Source organism: Sminthopsis crassicaudata, chromosome 1 (genome assembly GCF_048593235.1).
Source record: "Sminthopsis crassicaudata isolate SCR6 chromosome 1, ASM4859323v1, whole genome shotgun sequence".
Lineage (NCBI taxonomy): Eukaryota > Metazoa > Chordata > Mammalia > Dasyuromorphia > Dasyuridae > Sminthopsis > Sminthopsis crassicaudata.
In genome coordinates, this window is record NC_133617.1 from 375,773,881 (window position 1) to 375,786,891 (window position 13,011).

Below are 13,011 nucleotides of genomic sequence, written 5' to 3' on the forward strand. Positions count from 1 at the left end.
AGCTTGGGGTGTCCTTCCTGGACAGAAAGATCGTGGAGAGGCTTTCACTAAAATACAGCAAGGTCCCAATGAACCTTTTGCAGATTTTGTGGGACGTTTGCAAACTGCTGTCAAAAGAACTATTGGAGAAAATGCAGCTACAGAAATAATGACCAGACATCTGGCTAAGGAAAATGCCAATGAGATTTGCAAAAGAATTATATGGGGATTAGACAAAGATGCTCCTTTAGAGGAGATCATAAGACGCTGTGCTACAGTGGGAACAAATGCTTTTTACACCCAGACTATGATGAACGTGGAAAGACAGGGTCCCTCCTGGCAAGGGCCTTCTAGAGAAACTCGGCGATGTTTTCAATGTGGAAAAATTGGACATCTAAGAGCTCAATGTAGGCATGGAGATATAGTGAGAAGACAGGGTGAAAGAAGACCTAAAACCCCATGTCCAAAATGCAACAGAGGACTCCATTGGGCATCAGAGTGTAGAATAATTCAGGGAAATGGGATGAGGGGCCCAGGTCCAGGGCCCCAGGCAAAAAAGACTTGGGGCATGATGGCAGCTGATGTTACACCCAAAGAGCCTTTAGAAGGTCAGGACTCTGATTTGATCAACCAGCAGAAAAGCAATCACATGGCAGAAAGGGATTACCTAATAAGTGAGCCAAAAGGCAATCAGATTGCAAAAATGGATTACACTTGGGGAGAATACAGGCCTTTTAAACCAACAGGGCTGTGTCCAGTGCAAACAACTCCAATGTAATTGTCAGATGATGAGAAGAGATTTAGAAAGTGGTAAATAGAAGGAAATTAGATAGGTTAACTGCCTGGGAGAAGAGGGTTTGCTTGTATTTCTTCAGCAGGAGAAGGAATCAGATGGGTGCCAACGAGTCATATTCGCCTTGTCCATCAGAGAGAGACAGAAAAAGAGAAAGGCCTCAAAATAAAGGAGAAGATCTAAGAAACATCTGACACTGAAAGATCATGGATAATAAGAAGACTGTTAAAGAACTTTAAAAACCAGCAGGAATCATTGGACTTCCTCACACAAGATGAGAATAATGGACTTATGGACATTTATAAATTTTCAATTTATGATTATTTGATTATGTTATATACTTCTAGCATGTGTTATGTTACTATGTTACTATGTGCTTATGTAATTTATGTAATTATCTGCAATACTTCCCATATTGATGGATTTATGTTTCAAGGTCATGACTGTCCTATGTTCTAAATCAAAAGAAAGGGGGAGATGTTGGGATTACTAGGTGAGAACTGAGGTTGTCTGGATGGTGACAAGGTGAGAATTCAGGTTTTCTGGACAATTACAAGGTGAGAACTCAGGTTGACTTGATAGAGGGGGCAAGCTCATTGGCTGGGGTGGTTCTTCCCAGAAGCCCTTGCATTATCCCACGCCCATTCTCTGGGAGAATAAAAGAGAGGACTCTCAGAGAAAGAAGAAGACTCTCTGCATTACATCAGGCCTGACGGGGCTCTCTGCAGGAAGGGAAGTCACTTCTTTGGACAAGAGTTAACAGCAACTGCCTGGAGACAACGGTTCGTTACAGGAAGAAGAATCTGTCTGAGAGATTTGAGTAGAAGACACAGCAGATCTCTTCCCAGAGAGTGATCCGGCAGCTTCTAGAGACAATAGCTCGCTACAGGAAGGGACTTCATTACATTGGCCCATGTAGGCCAGTGCTCTCACCTTTTGAGAAGCATCTCCATTGCACTTGAATAACTTGCCTATGACCTTGACAAGCAAGTGAATTGCATTTAAGTAAGGGAGAGCCATCCAAGGTCACCAGCCTCACTATTTCCTCTGGATCCTTCTGGGTCCATTGCCCAAATGTAGATCAAGAGGATTGGAGATGGCCTTGGAGGAAAGCTTTGTTTTCCTGAGGCAGTTTGACCTGGAGTGGGGCATTGACGGGATTGTTTTCTCTTTCAGTGGGCCTTTGTTGCAATGGTCTCTTGTTGAGTTCCTTACATTGTTAGAGCTATTGTGACCCCACAGACAGTTTTTAACCAGAATGCAAATCCCCCAGCTGATTCATTAGGAATTGAGCTTGAGTTTTGCTCTAACTTTGCCCACCTTTTGGCAACATAATAGAGCTTTTTGCCTCTTGACTTGGAAAAAAGTGTGTCATTAGGATTAGGTAAAAATTGAGAAAAAGATGGCTTCTTTCACCTACTGAAGATCACTTTTTTTATTTAGATTTTTTTTCCACAGTATAGATGCATGAGCAATTTTTTTTATAACATTATCCCTTGTATTCATTTTTTCCAAATTATCCCCCCCGTCCCTCCATTCCCTCCCCTCGATGACAGGCAATCCCATACATTTTACATGTGTTACAATATAACCTAGATACAATATATGTGTGTAAATACCATTTTCTTGTTGCACATTAAGTATTACATTCCAAAGGTATAAGTAACTTGGGTAGATAGACAGTAGTGCTAACAATTTACATTCACTTCCCAGTGTTCCTTGTCTGGATGTAGTTATTTCTGTCCATCATTGATCAACTGGAAGTGAGTTGGATCTTCTTTATGTTGAAGATATCCACTTCCATCAGAATACATCTTCATACAGCATTGAAGTGTGCAGTGATCTTCTATTCATTTCACTCAGCATCAGTTGATGTAAGTCTCTCCAAGCCTCTCTGTATTCCTCCTGCTGGTCATTTCTTACAGAGCAATAATATTCCATAGCTTTCATATACCATAATTTACCCAACCATTCTCCAATCGATGGATATCCATTCATCTTCCAGTTTCTAGCTACAACAAAAAGAGCTGCCACAAACATTTTGGCACATACAGGTCCCTTTCCGCTCTTTAGTATTTCTTTGGGATATAAGCAAGCCCAATAACAGCAATGCTGGGTCAAAAGGTATGAACAGTTTGATAACTTTTTGGGCCTAGTTCCAAATTGCTCTCCAGAATGGCTGGATTCTTTCACAACTCCACCAACAATGCATCAGTGTCCCAGTTTTCCCACATCCCCTCCAACATTCATCATAGTTTGTTCCTGTCATCTTAGCCAATCTGACAGGTGTGTAGTGGTATCTCAGAGTTGTCTTAATTTGCATTTCTCTGATCAGTAGTGATTTGGAACACTTTCATATGAGTGGATATAGTTTCAATTTTATCATCTGAGAATTGTCTGTTCATATCCTTTGACCATTTATCAATTGGAGAATGGTTTGTTTTCTTATGAATTAGGGTCAGTTCTCTATTTTGGAAATGAGACCTTTGTCAAAACCTTTACCTTTAAAAATATTTTCCCAATTTGTTACTTCCCTTCTGATCTTGTTTGCATTAGTATTGTTTGTACAGAAACATTTTAGTTTGATGTAATCAAAATCTATTTTGTGATCAATAATGATCTCTAGTTCTCCTCTGGTCATAAATTCCTTCCTCCTCCACAGGTCTGAGAGGTAGACTATTTTCTGTTTCTCTAATCTATTTATGATCTCATTCTTTATGCCTAAATCATGGACCCATTTTGATCTTATCTTGGTATATGGTGTTAAGTGTGGATCCATATCTAATTTCTGCCATACTAATTTCCAGTTTTCCCAACAGTTTTTCCCAAATAATGAATTTTTATCCCTAATGTTGGTATCTTTGGGTTTGTCAAAGACTAGATTGCTATAGATGTACCCTTTTTTGTCCTTTGTATCTAATCTGTTCCACGGATCTACCGGTCTATTTCTTAGCCAATACCAAATGGTTTTGGTGACTGCTGCTATATAATATAGCTTTAGATCAGGTACACTTAGACCACCTTCCTCTGACTTATTTTCATTAATCCCCATGCAATTCTTGACCTTTTATTCTTCCATATGAATTTTGTTATTTTTTCTAGGTCATTAAAATAGTTTCTTGGGAGTCTGATTGGTATAGCACTAAATAGATTAGTTTGGGGAGTATTGTCATCTTTATTATATTCGCTCGGCCTATCCAAGAGCACTGAATGTCTTTCCAATGATTTAAATCTGACTTTATTTTTGTGGCAAGTGTTTTGTAATTTTGCTAATATAATTCCTGACTATTCTTTGGTAGATGGATTCCCAAATACTTTATACTCTCAACCTTTGTTTGGAATGGAATTTCTCTTTGTATCTCTTGCTGTTGCATTTTGTTGGTGATATATAAAAATGCTGAGGATTTATGTGGATTTATTTTGTATCCTGCCACTTTGCTAAAATTCTGAATTATTTTTAATAGCTTTTTAGCAGAGTCTTTGGGGTTCTCTAAGTATACCATCATGTCATCTGCAAAGAGTGATAGTTTGATTTCCTCATTTCCTACTCTAATTCCTTGAATCTCTTTCTCAGCTCTTATTGCCAAGGCTAGACTTTCTAGTACTATATTGAATAGTAATGTTGATAGTGGGCAACCTTGTTTCACTCCTGATCTTACTGGGAAAGGTTGCAGTTTATTTCTATTGCATATTATGCTGACTGACGGTCGTAAATATATGCTCCTGATTATTCTAAGGAATAGTCCATTTCTTCCTACTCTCAAGAGTTTTTAGTAGGAATGGATGTTGGATTTTGTCAAATGCTTTTTCTGCACCTATTGAGATGATCATATGGTTTTTATTAATTTGATTATTAATATGGTCAATTATACTAATAGTTTTCCTAATATTAAACCAGCCCTGCATTCCTGGTATAAATCCTACTTGATCATAGTGTATTATCCTGGGGATAATTTTCTGAAGTCTTTTTGCTAATGTCTTATTTAAGATTTTAACATCAATATGCATTAAGGAGAGTCGTCTAGAGTTTTCTTTCTCAGTTTTTGATCGACCTGGTTTAGGTATCAGTCTGTGTGATAAAAGGAATTTAGTAGGACTCCTTCAATCCCTATCTTTTCAAATAGTTTATATAGCATTGGAGTTAGTTATTCTTTAAATGTTTGGTAGAATTCACATGTAAATCCATCTGGTCCTGGGGATTTTTTCCTAGGGAGTTGGTTAACAGCTTGTTCTATTTCTTTTTCTGAGATGGGACTATTTTGACTACTTACTCCTTCCTCTGTTAATCTGGGCAAGCTATCTTTTTTGAAGGTATTCTTCCATTTCATTTAAGTTATTGAATTTATTGGCATACAGTTGAGTAAAGTAGCTCCTAACTATTGTTCTAATTTCCTCCTCTTTAGTGGTGAGTTCTCTCTTTTCATTTTCAAGACTAACAATTTGCTTTTTATCTTTCCTTTTTTTTAATCAGGTTTACTAAGGGTTTGTCTATTTTGTTGGTTTTTCATAGAACCAACTCTTAGTTTTATTAATTAATTCAATAATTTTTTTGTTTTTTTGTTTTTTTACTTTCAATATTATTAATCTCACCTTTTAATTTTAGAATTTCAAGTTTTGTGTTTGTCTGGGGGTTTTTAATTTGTTCCTTTTCTAGCAATTTTAGTTGTAAGCCCAATTCGTTGGCCCTCTCTTTCTCTTTTTTATGCAAGTAGGCTTGTAGAGATATAAAGCTTCTCCTTATTACCGCTTTGGCGGTATCCCACACATTTTGGTATGATGTCTCATTATTGTCATTTTCTTGGGTGAAGTTATTAATTATGTCTATGATTTGGTGTTTTACCCAATCATTCTTTAGTATAAGATTATTTAGTTTCCAATTATTTTTTGGTCTATTTTCCCCTGGCTTTTTATGAAATATAATTTTAATTGCATTGTGGTCTGAAAAGAATGCATTTACTATTTCTGCCTTACTGCATTTGATTTTGAGGTTTTTATGTCCTAGTATATGGTCAATTTTTGTATAGGTTTCATGAACTGCTGAGAAGAAAGTATACTCCTTTCTGTCTCCATTTAGCTTTTGCCAAAGATCTATCATATCAAACTTTTCTAGTATTCTATTTACCTGTTTGACTTCTTATTTATTTTGTGGTTTGTTTTATCTAATTCTGAGAGTGCAAGGTTGAGATCTCCCACTATTATAGTTTTGCTGTCTATTTCTTCTTGCAGCTCTCTTAATTTCTCTTTTAAGAATGTAGATGCTGCACCACTTGGTGGGTATATGTTTAATATTGATACTGCTTCATTATTGATGCTACCCTTTAGTAGGATATAATGCCCTTCCTTATCTCTTTTAATTAGATCATTTTTTTTTTTTTTTGCTTGATCTGAGATGAGGATGGTACCCCTGCTTTTTTGGCTTTGCCTGAAGCATAATAGATTCTGCTCCACCCTTTTACTTTTAGTTTGAATGTATCACTTTGTTTCAGGTGTGTTTCCTGTAAACAACATATAGTAGGATTCTGACTTTTAATCCAGTCTGCTAACTGCTACCTCTTTATGAGGGAGTTTACCCCATTCACATTTATGGTTAGAATGACTAATTCTATCTTGCTTGCCATCCTGTTAAGCCCTGCTTATGCTTTTCTCCTTTCCTTCCCTCTTACCCCTCTACCCAGTATTAAACTTGTGAACACCACTTGCTTTTCACCGCCCTCCCTTTTTAGTATCTCTTCCCTACCTTAAAGTTACTTCCCTTATTTTACCCTTTTTCCTCACAGTTTCTGCATTCCCTTCCCCTTAGCTTACTCCTTCCCTCTCACTTTTCAATGATGTGGAAGAAGTTTCACCATAAATCGAATATGTCTATTGATACACACTAGCTCATCTCCCTCCTTTCTTTCTCTCACATATAATAGGTTACCTTTGCCTCTTCATGAGATGTATGTAGTACCATCACTTTACACTTTTTTATGATATAATTTCCTTTCCACCTCTAGTTTCTAGGACAAATTGCACATATGTGCTCTACATAATTTTTTTGGCAGAAGTATAGTTCTCAAGATTTCTTTTTACCCTTTTAGAAATCTCTTGAGTTCTGTATTTGAAGATCAAACCTTTTATGGAGGTCTGGTTTTTTTCATCAAGAATAGATGGAATTCATTTATTTTGTTAAATGTCCATCTTCTTCCCTGGAAAACGATGCTCATTCTTGCTGGGTAAGTTATTCTTGGCTGCATACCAAGTTCCTTAGCCTTTTGGAATATCATGTTCAAGGCCCATCGTTCTTTTAATGTGGACGCTGCTAGATCCTGGGTTATCCTTATTGTGGCTCCTCCATATCTGAATTGCTTTTTTCTAGCAGCTTCCAGTATTTTATCCTTTGTCTGATGGTCCTTGAACTTGGCCACTATATTTCTTGGCGTTTTGATTTTAGGGTCCCTTTCAGTAGGTGATCGATGAATTTTTTCAATGTCTATTTTACCCTCTGTTTCCAAAACATCTGGGCAGTTCTCTTTAATAATTTCCTCGAAAATAGTGTCCAAGCTCTTTTTTTCCTCATATTTTTCAGGGAGTCCGATTATTCTCAAATTGTCTCTCCTGGATCTGTTTTCCAGGTCTGTTTTCTTCTAATAAGGTACTTGACATTCTTTTCAATTGTTTCATTTCTCTGGGTTTGCTTGACTACCTCCTGGTTTCTCCTTGAGTCATTCATTTCTACTTGTTCGAGTCTAATTTTCAATGATGTATTTTCTTCACTCACTTTTTTATATCTTTTTGTAATTGTCCAATTGAGTTTTTTTCTTCTATGGAATTTTTTTTCCATTTTATCCATTTTATTTTTTAGAGAGCTGTTTTCTTTTTGTAGCTCACTAGTCCTGTTTTCCTTGGAGTTGTTTACCTTTTCCAGCTCACTAATCCTGTTTTCCTTGGAGTTGTTTACCTTTTCCAATTCACTAATTTTGTTTCTCCATGATTTGATTTCTTTATCCACTCTGTCTTTAAATGCTTGGGATGACTTCTCCAGGCTCTCTTGCCAAGCTTCCCATTTCTCTTCTCTCTTGTGAGAGCCTTTTGGATTTCCTCTATGAGATTCTTTTGTATTGAGAAGCAGCTCATATCCCCCTTAGGGGATTCCTCTGGGGACAATCTGCTTTTAGTCTCCTCAGTGTTTGAAGTCTGCTCTCTCCATATACAGCAGCTGTCAATGGTTGGAGCCCTTTTGAATTTTTTGTTCATTTTGTCAGAGCGGGAATCGAAGAAAACAAATTGACAAGAGAAACAATTGGTCCCCAACAATTGGTTGGGGATGGGGCTGGATGGTATTAATGGGCTTCGTCTACAGACTGGGGATGGAGGGCAGCAGAGAGCCACTAACAGAACATCCATGGCTGTGCTGAGTCTGGGCTCTGAGGCTCTGAGAATGCGCTGAGTCAGTCCAGGTGGGGGTTGGGGGTGGCCGGGTTCTGAGAGATGCTGGCTTTACAGGGTTTTAATCTTCACCTCTGGTGTTTACACCCTCTCCACTCTCCTGGCTTGCTGCCAAGATAAGAGTATCCACCCTGGGGTTGTGTGAGCTGCCTGTGCCTCTCTGGCTTGCCTGCCCTCAGTCTGTGCCCAGTCTGTTTGACCCTCCCCGGAGCAAACACAGATCTTCTCTGGCGAATTTCAAGGATGTCTTCTGTTGGTGATTATTTGTGGGTTTCTTTCTCGGTCAAGCATTAACTCCGAGGCTTGTCATGAAGTAAGTTCTGAGAGAAAACGCAGAGCTCAAGCAGCTGTCTGCCTCCACGCCGCCATCTTGGCCGGAAGTCCCCCAGCTATCTTCAATAACCCAGGATGGTTGACCTGGGGTTTGAACTGTTAATCCCAGAGAAATGCAATTTTCATGATATAGATATTTCTCTCTCCTCTTCCCCTTGCCCTTTTTAGAGATTCTCTTTCCATCAATGATTGTATTCACTTATCTATGTACATATTGCAAATCTCCCAATAAAATATAAGATCCTCAAAGGCAGGAAGGAAATAAAGAGACTGAATGGGATCAGGGGAAGGTTTCTCAGAGGCTCTAGGACTTTAGGCCCAAGTTTCAGGACATCACATGACTCTTATTCTCAGAGGATTATAGGGCAGAAAAGGTCAGACCTTAGGCCTAAGTTTCAGGAAGTCCCATGAGTTCTAGGAAAGAGACATTACTGGTCATTGGTCAGTGGTTCTATCCATTCACTGAACCCAAATCTTTTCCTGTTTAATCCGACTCCTCTTTCTGGCCTGGGGCCTCATGCCATGCCGGGCTGTTCCCTTTATGTGCTGGGACGTCTCCTTGCATAGAATCCATGCTTTGTTTGCATCTGGAGATGCCTTCAGAGTAGCCCATCTGAGTCAGGGGGTCACACAGATTCCTAATTTTTTTCCTTTGTTCTGGTTTTTTGCCCCAGAATTAGATTTTTGTCTTCCACAATCTGAGAAATGTGGTTTAGTACATAAGAGTTGTAATTATTTCACTTAGATTGCTTGCTGTCTTGGGAAGAATGGGGTTAAAGGAGGGAAGGAGAAACACTGGGATCACACATATTGACAAAATGGAATGTTGAATTCTCTACATTTGGAAAAATACTCATTTCAAGATTAAAAATAATTTTTAAATATACTATATGAAATTTTTCCAAAGTAAACTCTCTCTTCTTCCCTCTTCTTTCTCTCCTTTGCCTCCTCCCCTTCTATCTCAATTTTTTCCCTCTTTTTGTCTTCCTTCCTTCCCTAAGTTGGTCTTGCTCCATGCTCCATGCTGTCCCTTTTTCTCCTTTCTACTGGCCCTCTCTCCACCCTCTCCTCTCAGAATCAGAACTCAGGAGATACCTTTTCAGTCTTTTACTGGAACTGCTGATGTGTCTTGTTCAATTCCAACTGTGGTTCCCACTTATATGAATTTTTTTTTTGTTTCTTCAAAAATTTTCCCTTTGTGTTATGGGTTTCTAAATTTAGCATTGATATTCTGAGTGTTTTCCACAATGGATTTCATGAGATGGTATTGGAGGATTTTTTTACCTATTTGGACATTTTCTCCTCATGCCCTATCATTCCAGGACAATATTGCCAAATTATCTCTTTCATTACTGTGTTAAGGTTCTCTTTTTGGTCAAAATGTTCAGGTAGTCCATTTTTATCAATTTTCTGTTGCTAATCTATCCTCCAGATCTATCTTTTAAGTTATATTTCACATTGTTCAATTTGTTTTCAATATTTACAATCTCTACTGAAATGTCTTGGTTATTCTTCCCTTCTATGGTTTGCTAATCTTTATTTTTCAAAGATTTATTTCCATCTTGAGATTCCTTTCCTCCTTTGCAAGTTGGTTTCCTTTTTTTTTTTTTTTTTTTTTTTTTTTCTATATGCTTTTAGTTTTTCTTGGAAGGAATTTTTTAGGTTACATTGTTCTCCATTTCATTTGATTTTTAAGTCCTTTTTTGAGTTGTACATATTTTCTTTGGTTGTGCAGGAATTGCACATTAGTCTTTGGGGTAAAAGCTTTTCTTTTCCTTAAATGTCCTCTTCTGAAGATGATGCCTTGTCTTCCCCTTTCCCATCATATATTTCAGTGGTGGGATGGTTCTTTGCAGGTGCGCGTTTTAAAAGGAGGAATGAGCTCTAAGCTCCTTTAATTGATGTGTGGTGAGAATGTTCCTAAAGCTTCCCTTCAGTGTTGCCCTGTGCCCAGGAACTCCCGAGATTCTGACCAGCAGCCCCAAAGCAAGAGCTCCCCTCGCCTGCAACTACCAGCAGCATCCCAGATCCATTGTCTCCGCACCCGCCAGGAGCTGGATCCTCACCAGGGCCACCTTCTCAGGTTCTCAGTGGCACAGCTGGACCTGGCTGCCATCTTAGGTAGCCCAGCTTCACTTAGGCCTCCAGGACTCAGACCCAAGTTGAAAAGAGAGTCTAGGAGATGAAAATGTCTGTGGTTCCTGTTGAGGCTGGAGCTTGGCAGGGAGTCCCATTTGTTATTTCTGTGGATTTTGTCTGAAGTGTTGCCACATTAGAGAGCTTCATCCGTAGCCTGATGATTTTGTTCACAGTCCTTTGAGTTGTGTATGAAGGACTCCCTGTGATGCTGTCTTTGATTTTAATGTCCCTAAGTTACGAATTTGTTCCATTTGTGGCGGGAAATCGGGAGAGCTCAGAAGACCTTCCTAGTTTCTGGCAGGGCGGAAATATTTTAAAAAGGACCAAAATTGACTTTTGTGCTCCCTAGAATGCTTGGGCTCTGTAGTTGGAGAAGGGTTTGCTTGGGAGGTCAAGGTTAATTTGCCAGCCTTTTTGCAAAGACTTTGGGCTTTGGAAGTGGATGCTGGGCAGGGTTCTTGGGGTGCTGGATGACATTGTCCCTGGGCCCAACTGCAGGAGGCTTCCAAGGGAAGTCTGGGGGCTGTCTTTGAGTCAGTTGGCAGAGCCGAGGATGCTTTACTCATCTTTCTCCATAGACGACAGGGTCTGGAAATAAATGCTGGGCCAGCTTCTTGGGGTGGCTGACATTGTCCTTGGGCCCAACTGCAGGAGGGTTCCGGGGGAAGTCTGGGGGCTGTCTTTGAGTCAGTTGGCAGAGCCGAGGATGCTTTACTCATCTTTCTCCATAGACGACAGGGTCTGGAAATAAATGCCGGGCCAGCTTCTTGGGGTGGCTGACATTGTCCTTGGGCCCAACTGCAGGAGGGTTCCGGGGGAAGTCTGGGGGCTGTCTTTGAGTCAGTTGGCAGAGCCGAGGATGCTTTACTCATCTTTCTCCATAGACGACAGGGTCTGGAAATAAATGCTGGGCCAGCTTCTTGGGGTGGCTGACATTGTCCTTGGGCCCAACTGCAGGAGGCTTCCGAGGGAGCTCTGGGGGCTGTCTTTGACTCCGTGGCAAGCGAAAGAGGTCCTATCTTGCACTTCTTAAGAACACTAACTCCTTGGATGCCCCAGACTGGGCTGGTTTCCTGAGATGAGTGACCTTCTCCCTGCGCCCAGTTGAAGGAGGGTTCCAAGAGAACGCTGGAGGATACCATGGGGTCCTTAGGACGTGCCGGGCTTATTTTGTTGTCCCCCCTCCGAGGAGCTCTAACTTCTTTCAAAGTACCGGCTGGGCTGACTTGTCGAGGTGGAGGGCTTTTTCCCTGCCCGCAACTGAAGGACAGTTTGCAGAGATCTCTGGGGGTTGTCTCAGACTCAGTGGGAGGAGCCAGGCCTACTTTATTGGTCCTCTTCCAAAGAAGTACACTCACCCCTTGGATGAGACAGGCCGTGCTGTCTTCTTGGGGAAGAGGCCCATCTCCCTGTGCCCACTGGAAGGAAGATTGGGAGAGAGCTCCAGGAGAGTTCTTGGATTCAGTGGGAAGCTCCGGGCATTCTTTGCCTATTCTATTCCAAGGAGCACCGAGGACTTTGGTGGCCCACACTGAGTTCTCTTCTTGCTGTGGAGCATCATCTTCTGAGGAGAGTTCGGGCTCAGTTTCAGAAGATGTGTTCTCACATTCTGTAGCCAGCATCGAATACACTTTGGATTTCCTCTTTGGAATTGCACCTGCTGCTTGTCCAGGACAGGCCCGGGTGGCTTTTGGAAGCCTCTTGGGAGAACCAGGAGGGGTGGGTATAGGAGGAAAGGTGAACCTCGAACTAAACGAGGTTGTGGCCACAATGTCCTTTCCCTCCATTTTTGATGTGGCAGGAATACTGTCGTCCTGGCCCTCTAGGTCCGGCTCTTGCCCATTTTTTTTGGATGAGGGTGCACGGCGGTGAGGGGGACCTCGGAATAACAGCGATTTTGCCCTCTTGAGTATGCTCTTTTTCTCGTCCTGGCTCAAGTCTGTGAATGAAGGAGGGACCATATGAGCAAAGGGGAAGGAATCAGGAAAGAGATTGTGAGTGGGAAAGATTGCAGCAGCACAGGGATTATGATCTCCCGAGGGTGATACCTGGTCTTTGGAGGGCAACTGGACCCTTAGCAACATGCTCTTCTTCATGGCATACTTGGAGGAAGCCCAAGAGACAATTTCCTTACTTCCAATTTTTGTGGCAACCCCATTATTTGAACAGAGTTGTTTGTGTGGAGTCACCTCCTTAGACTGGAAGTTCCTCCAGGCCAGGACCCACTTTGAGCCTTTCTTTATATATACCCAGTGCTTACTATGGAGCTTAGTGCACAGTAGATAAGGAATGTTTATTGACTGTGGCCTCTACTTATTCTTCCCTCTTGGCTTTTAAAT

At 40.7% G+C, this 13,011-nt stretch overlaps 1 protein-coding gene across 1 annotated transcript; it reads right to left on the bottom strand.

Annotated features, from left to right (window-relative positions):
• Nucleotides 1-10,232: 10,232 nt before the first annotated feature.
• LOC141550037 (uncharacterized) lies at nt 10,233-12,768 on the bottom strand. The gene is made up of 2 exons (XM_074280230.1): nt 11,472-12,768; nt 10,233-11,317 (listed from the first exon to the last, which is right to left on the bottom strand). The coding sequence occupies exons 1-2, from the start codon at nt 12,766-12,768 to the stop codon at nt 11,235-11,237; spliced, it is 1,380 nt and encodes a 459-aa protein (XP_074136331.1). The 3' UTR covers nt 10,233-11,234.
• Between the last annotated feature and the right edge of the window lie 243 nt (nt 12,769-13,011).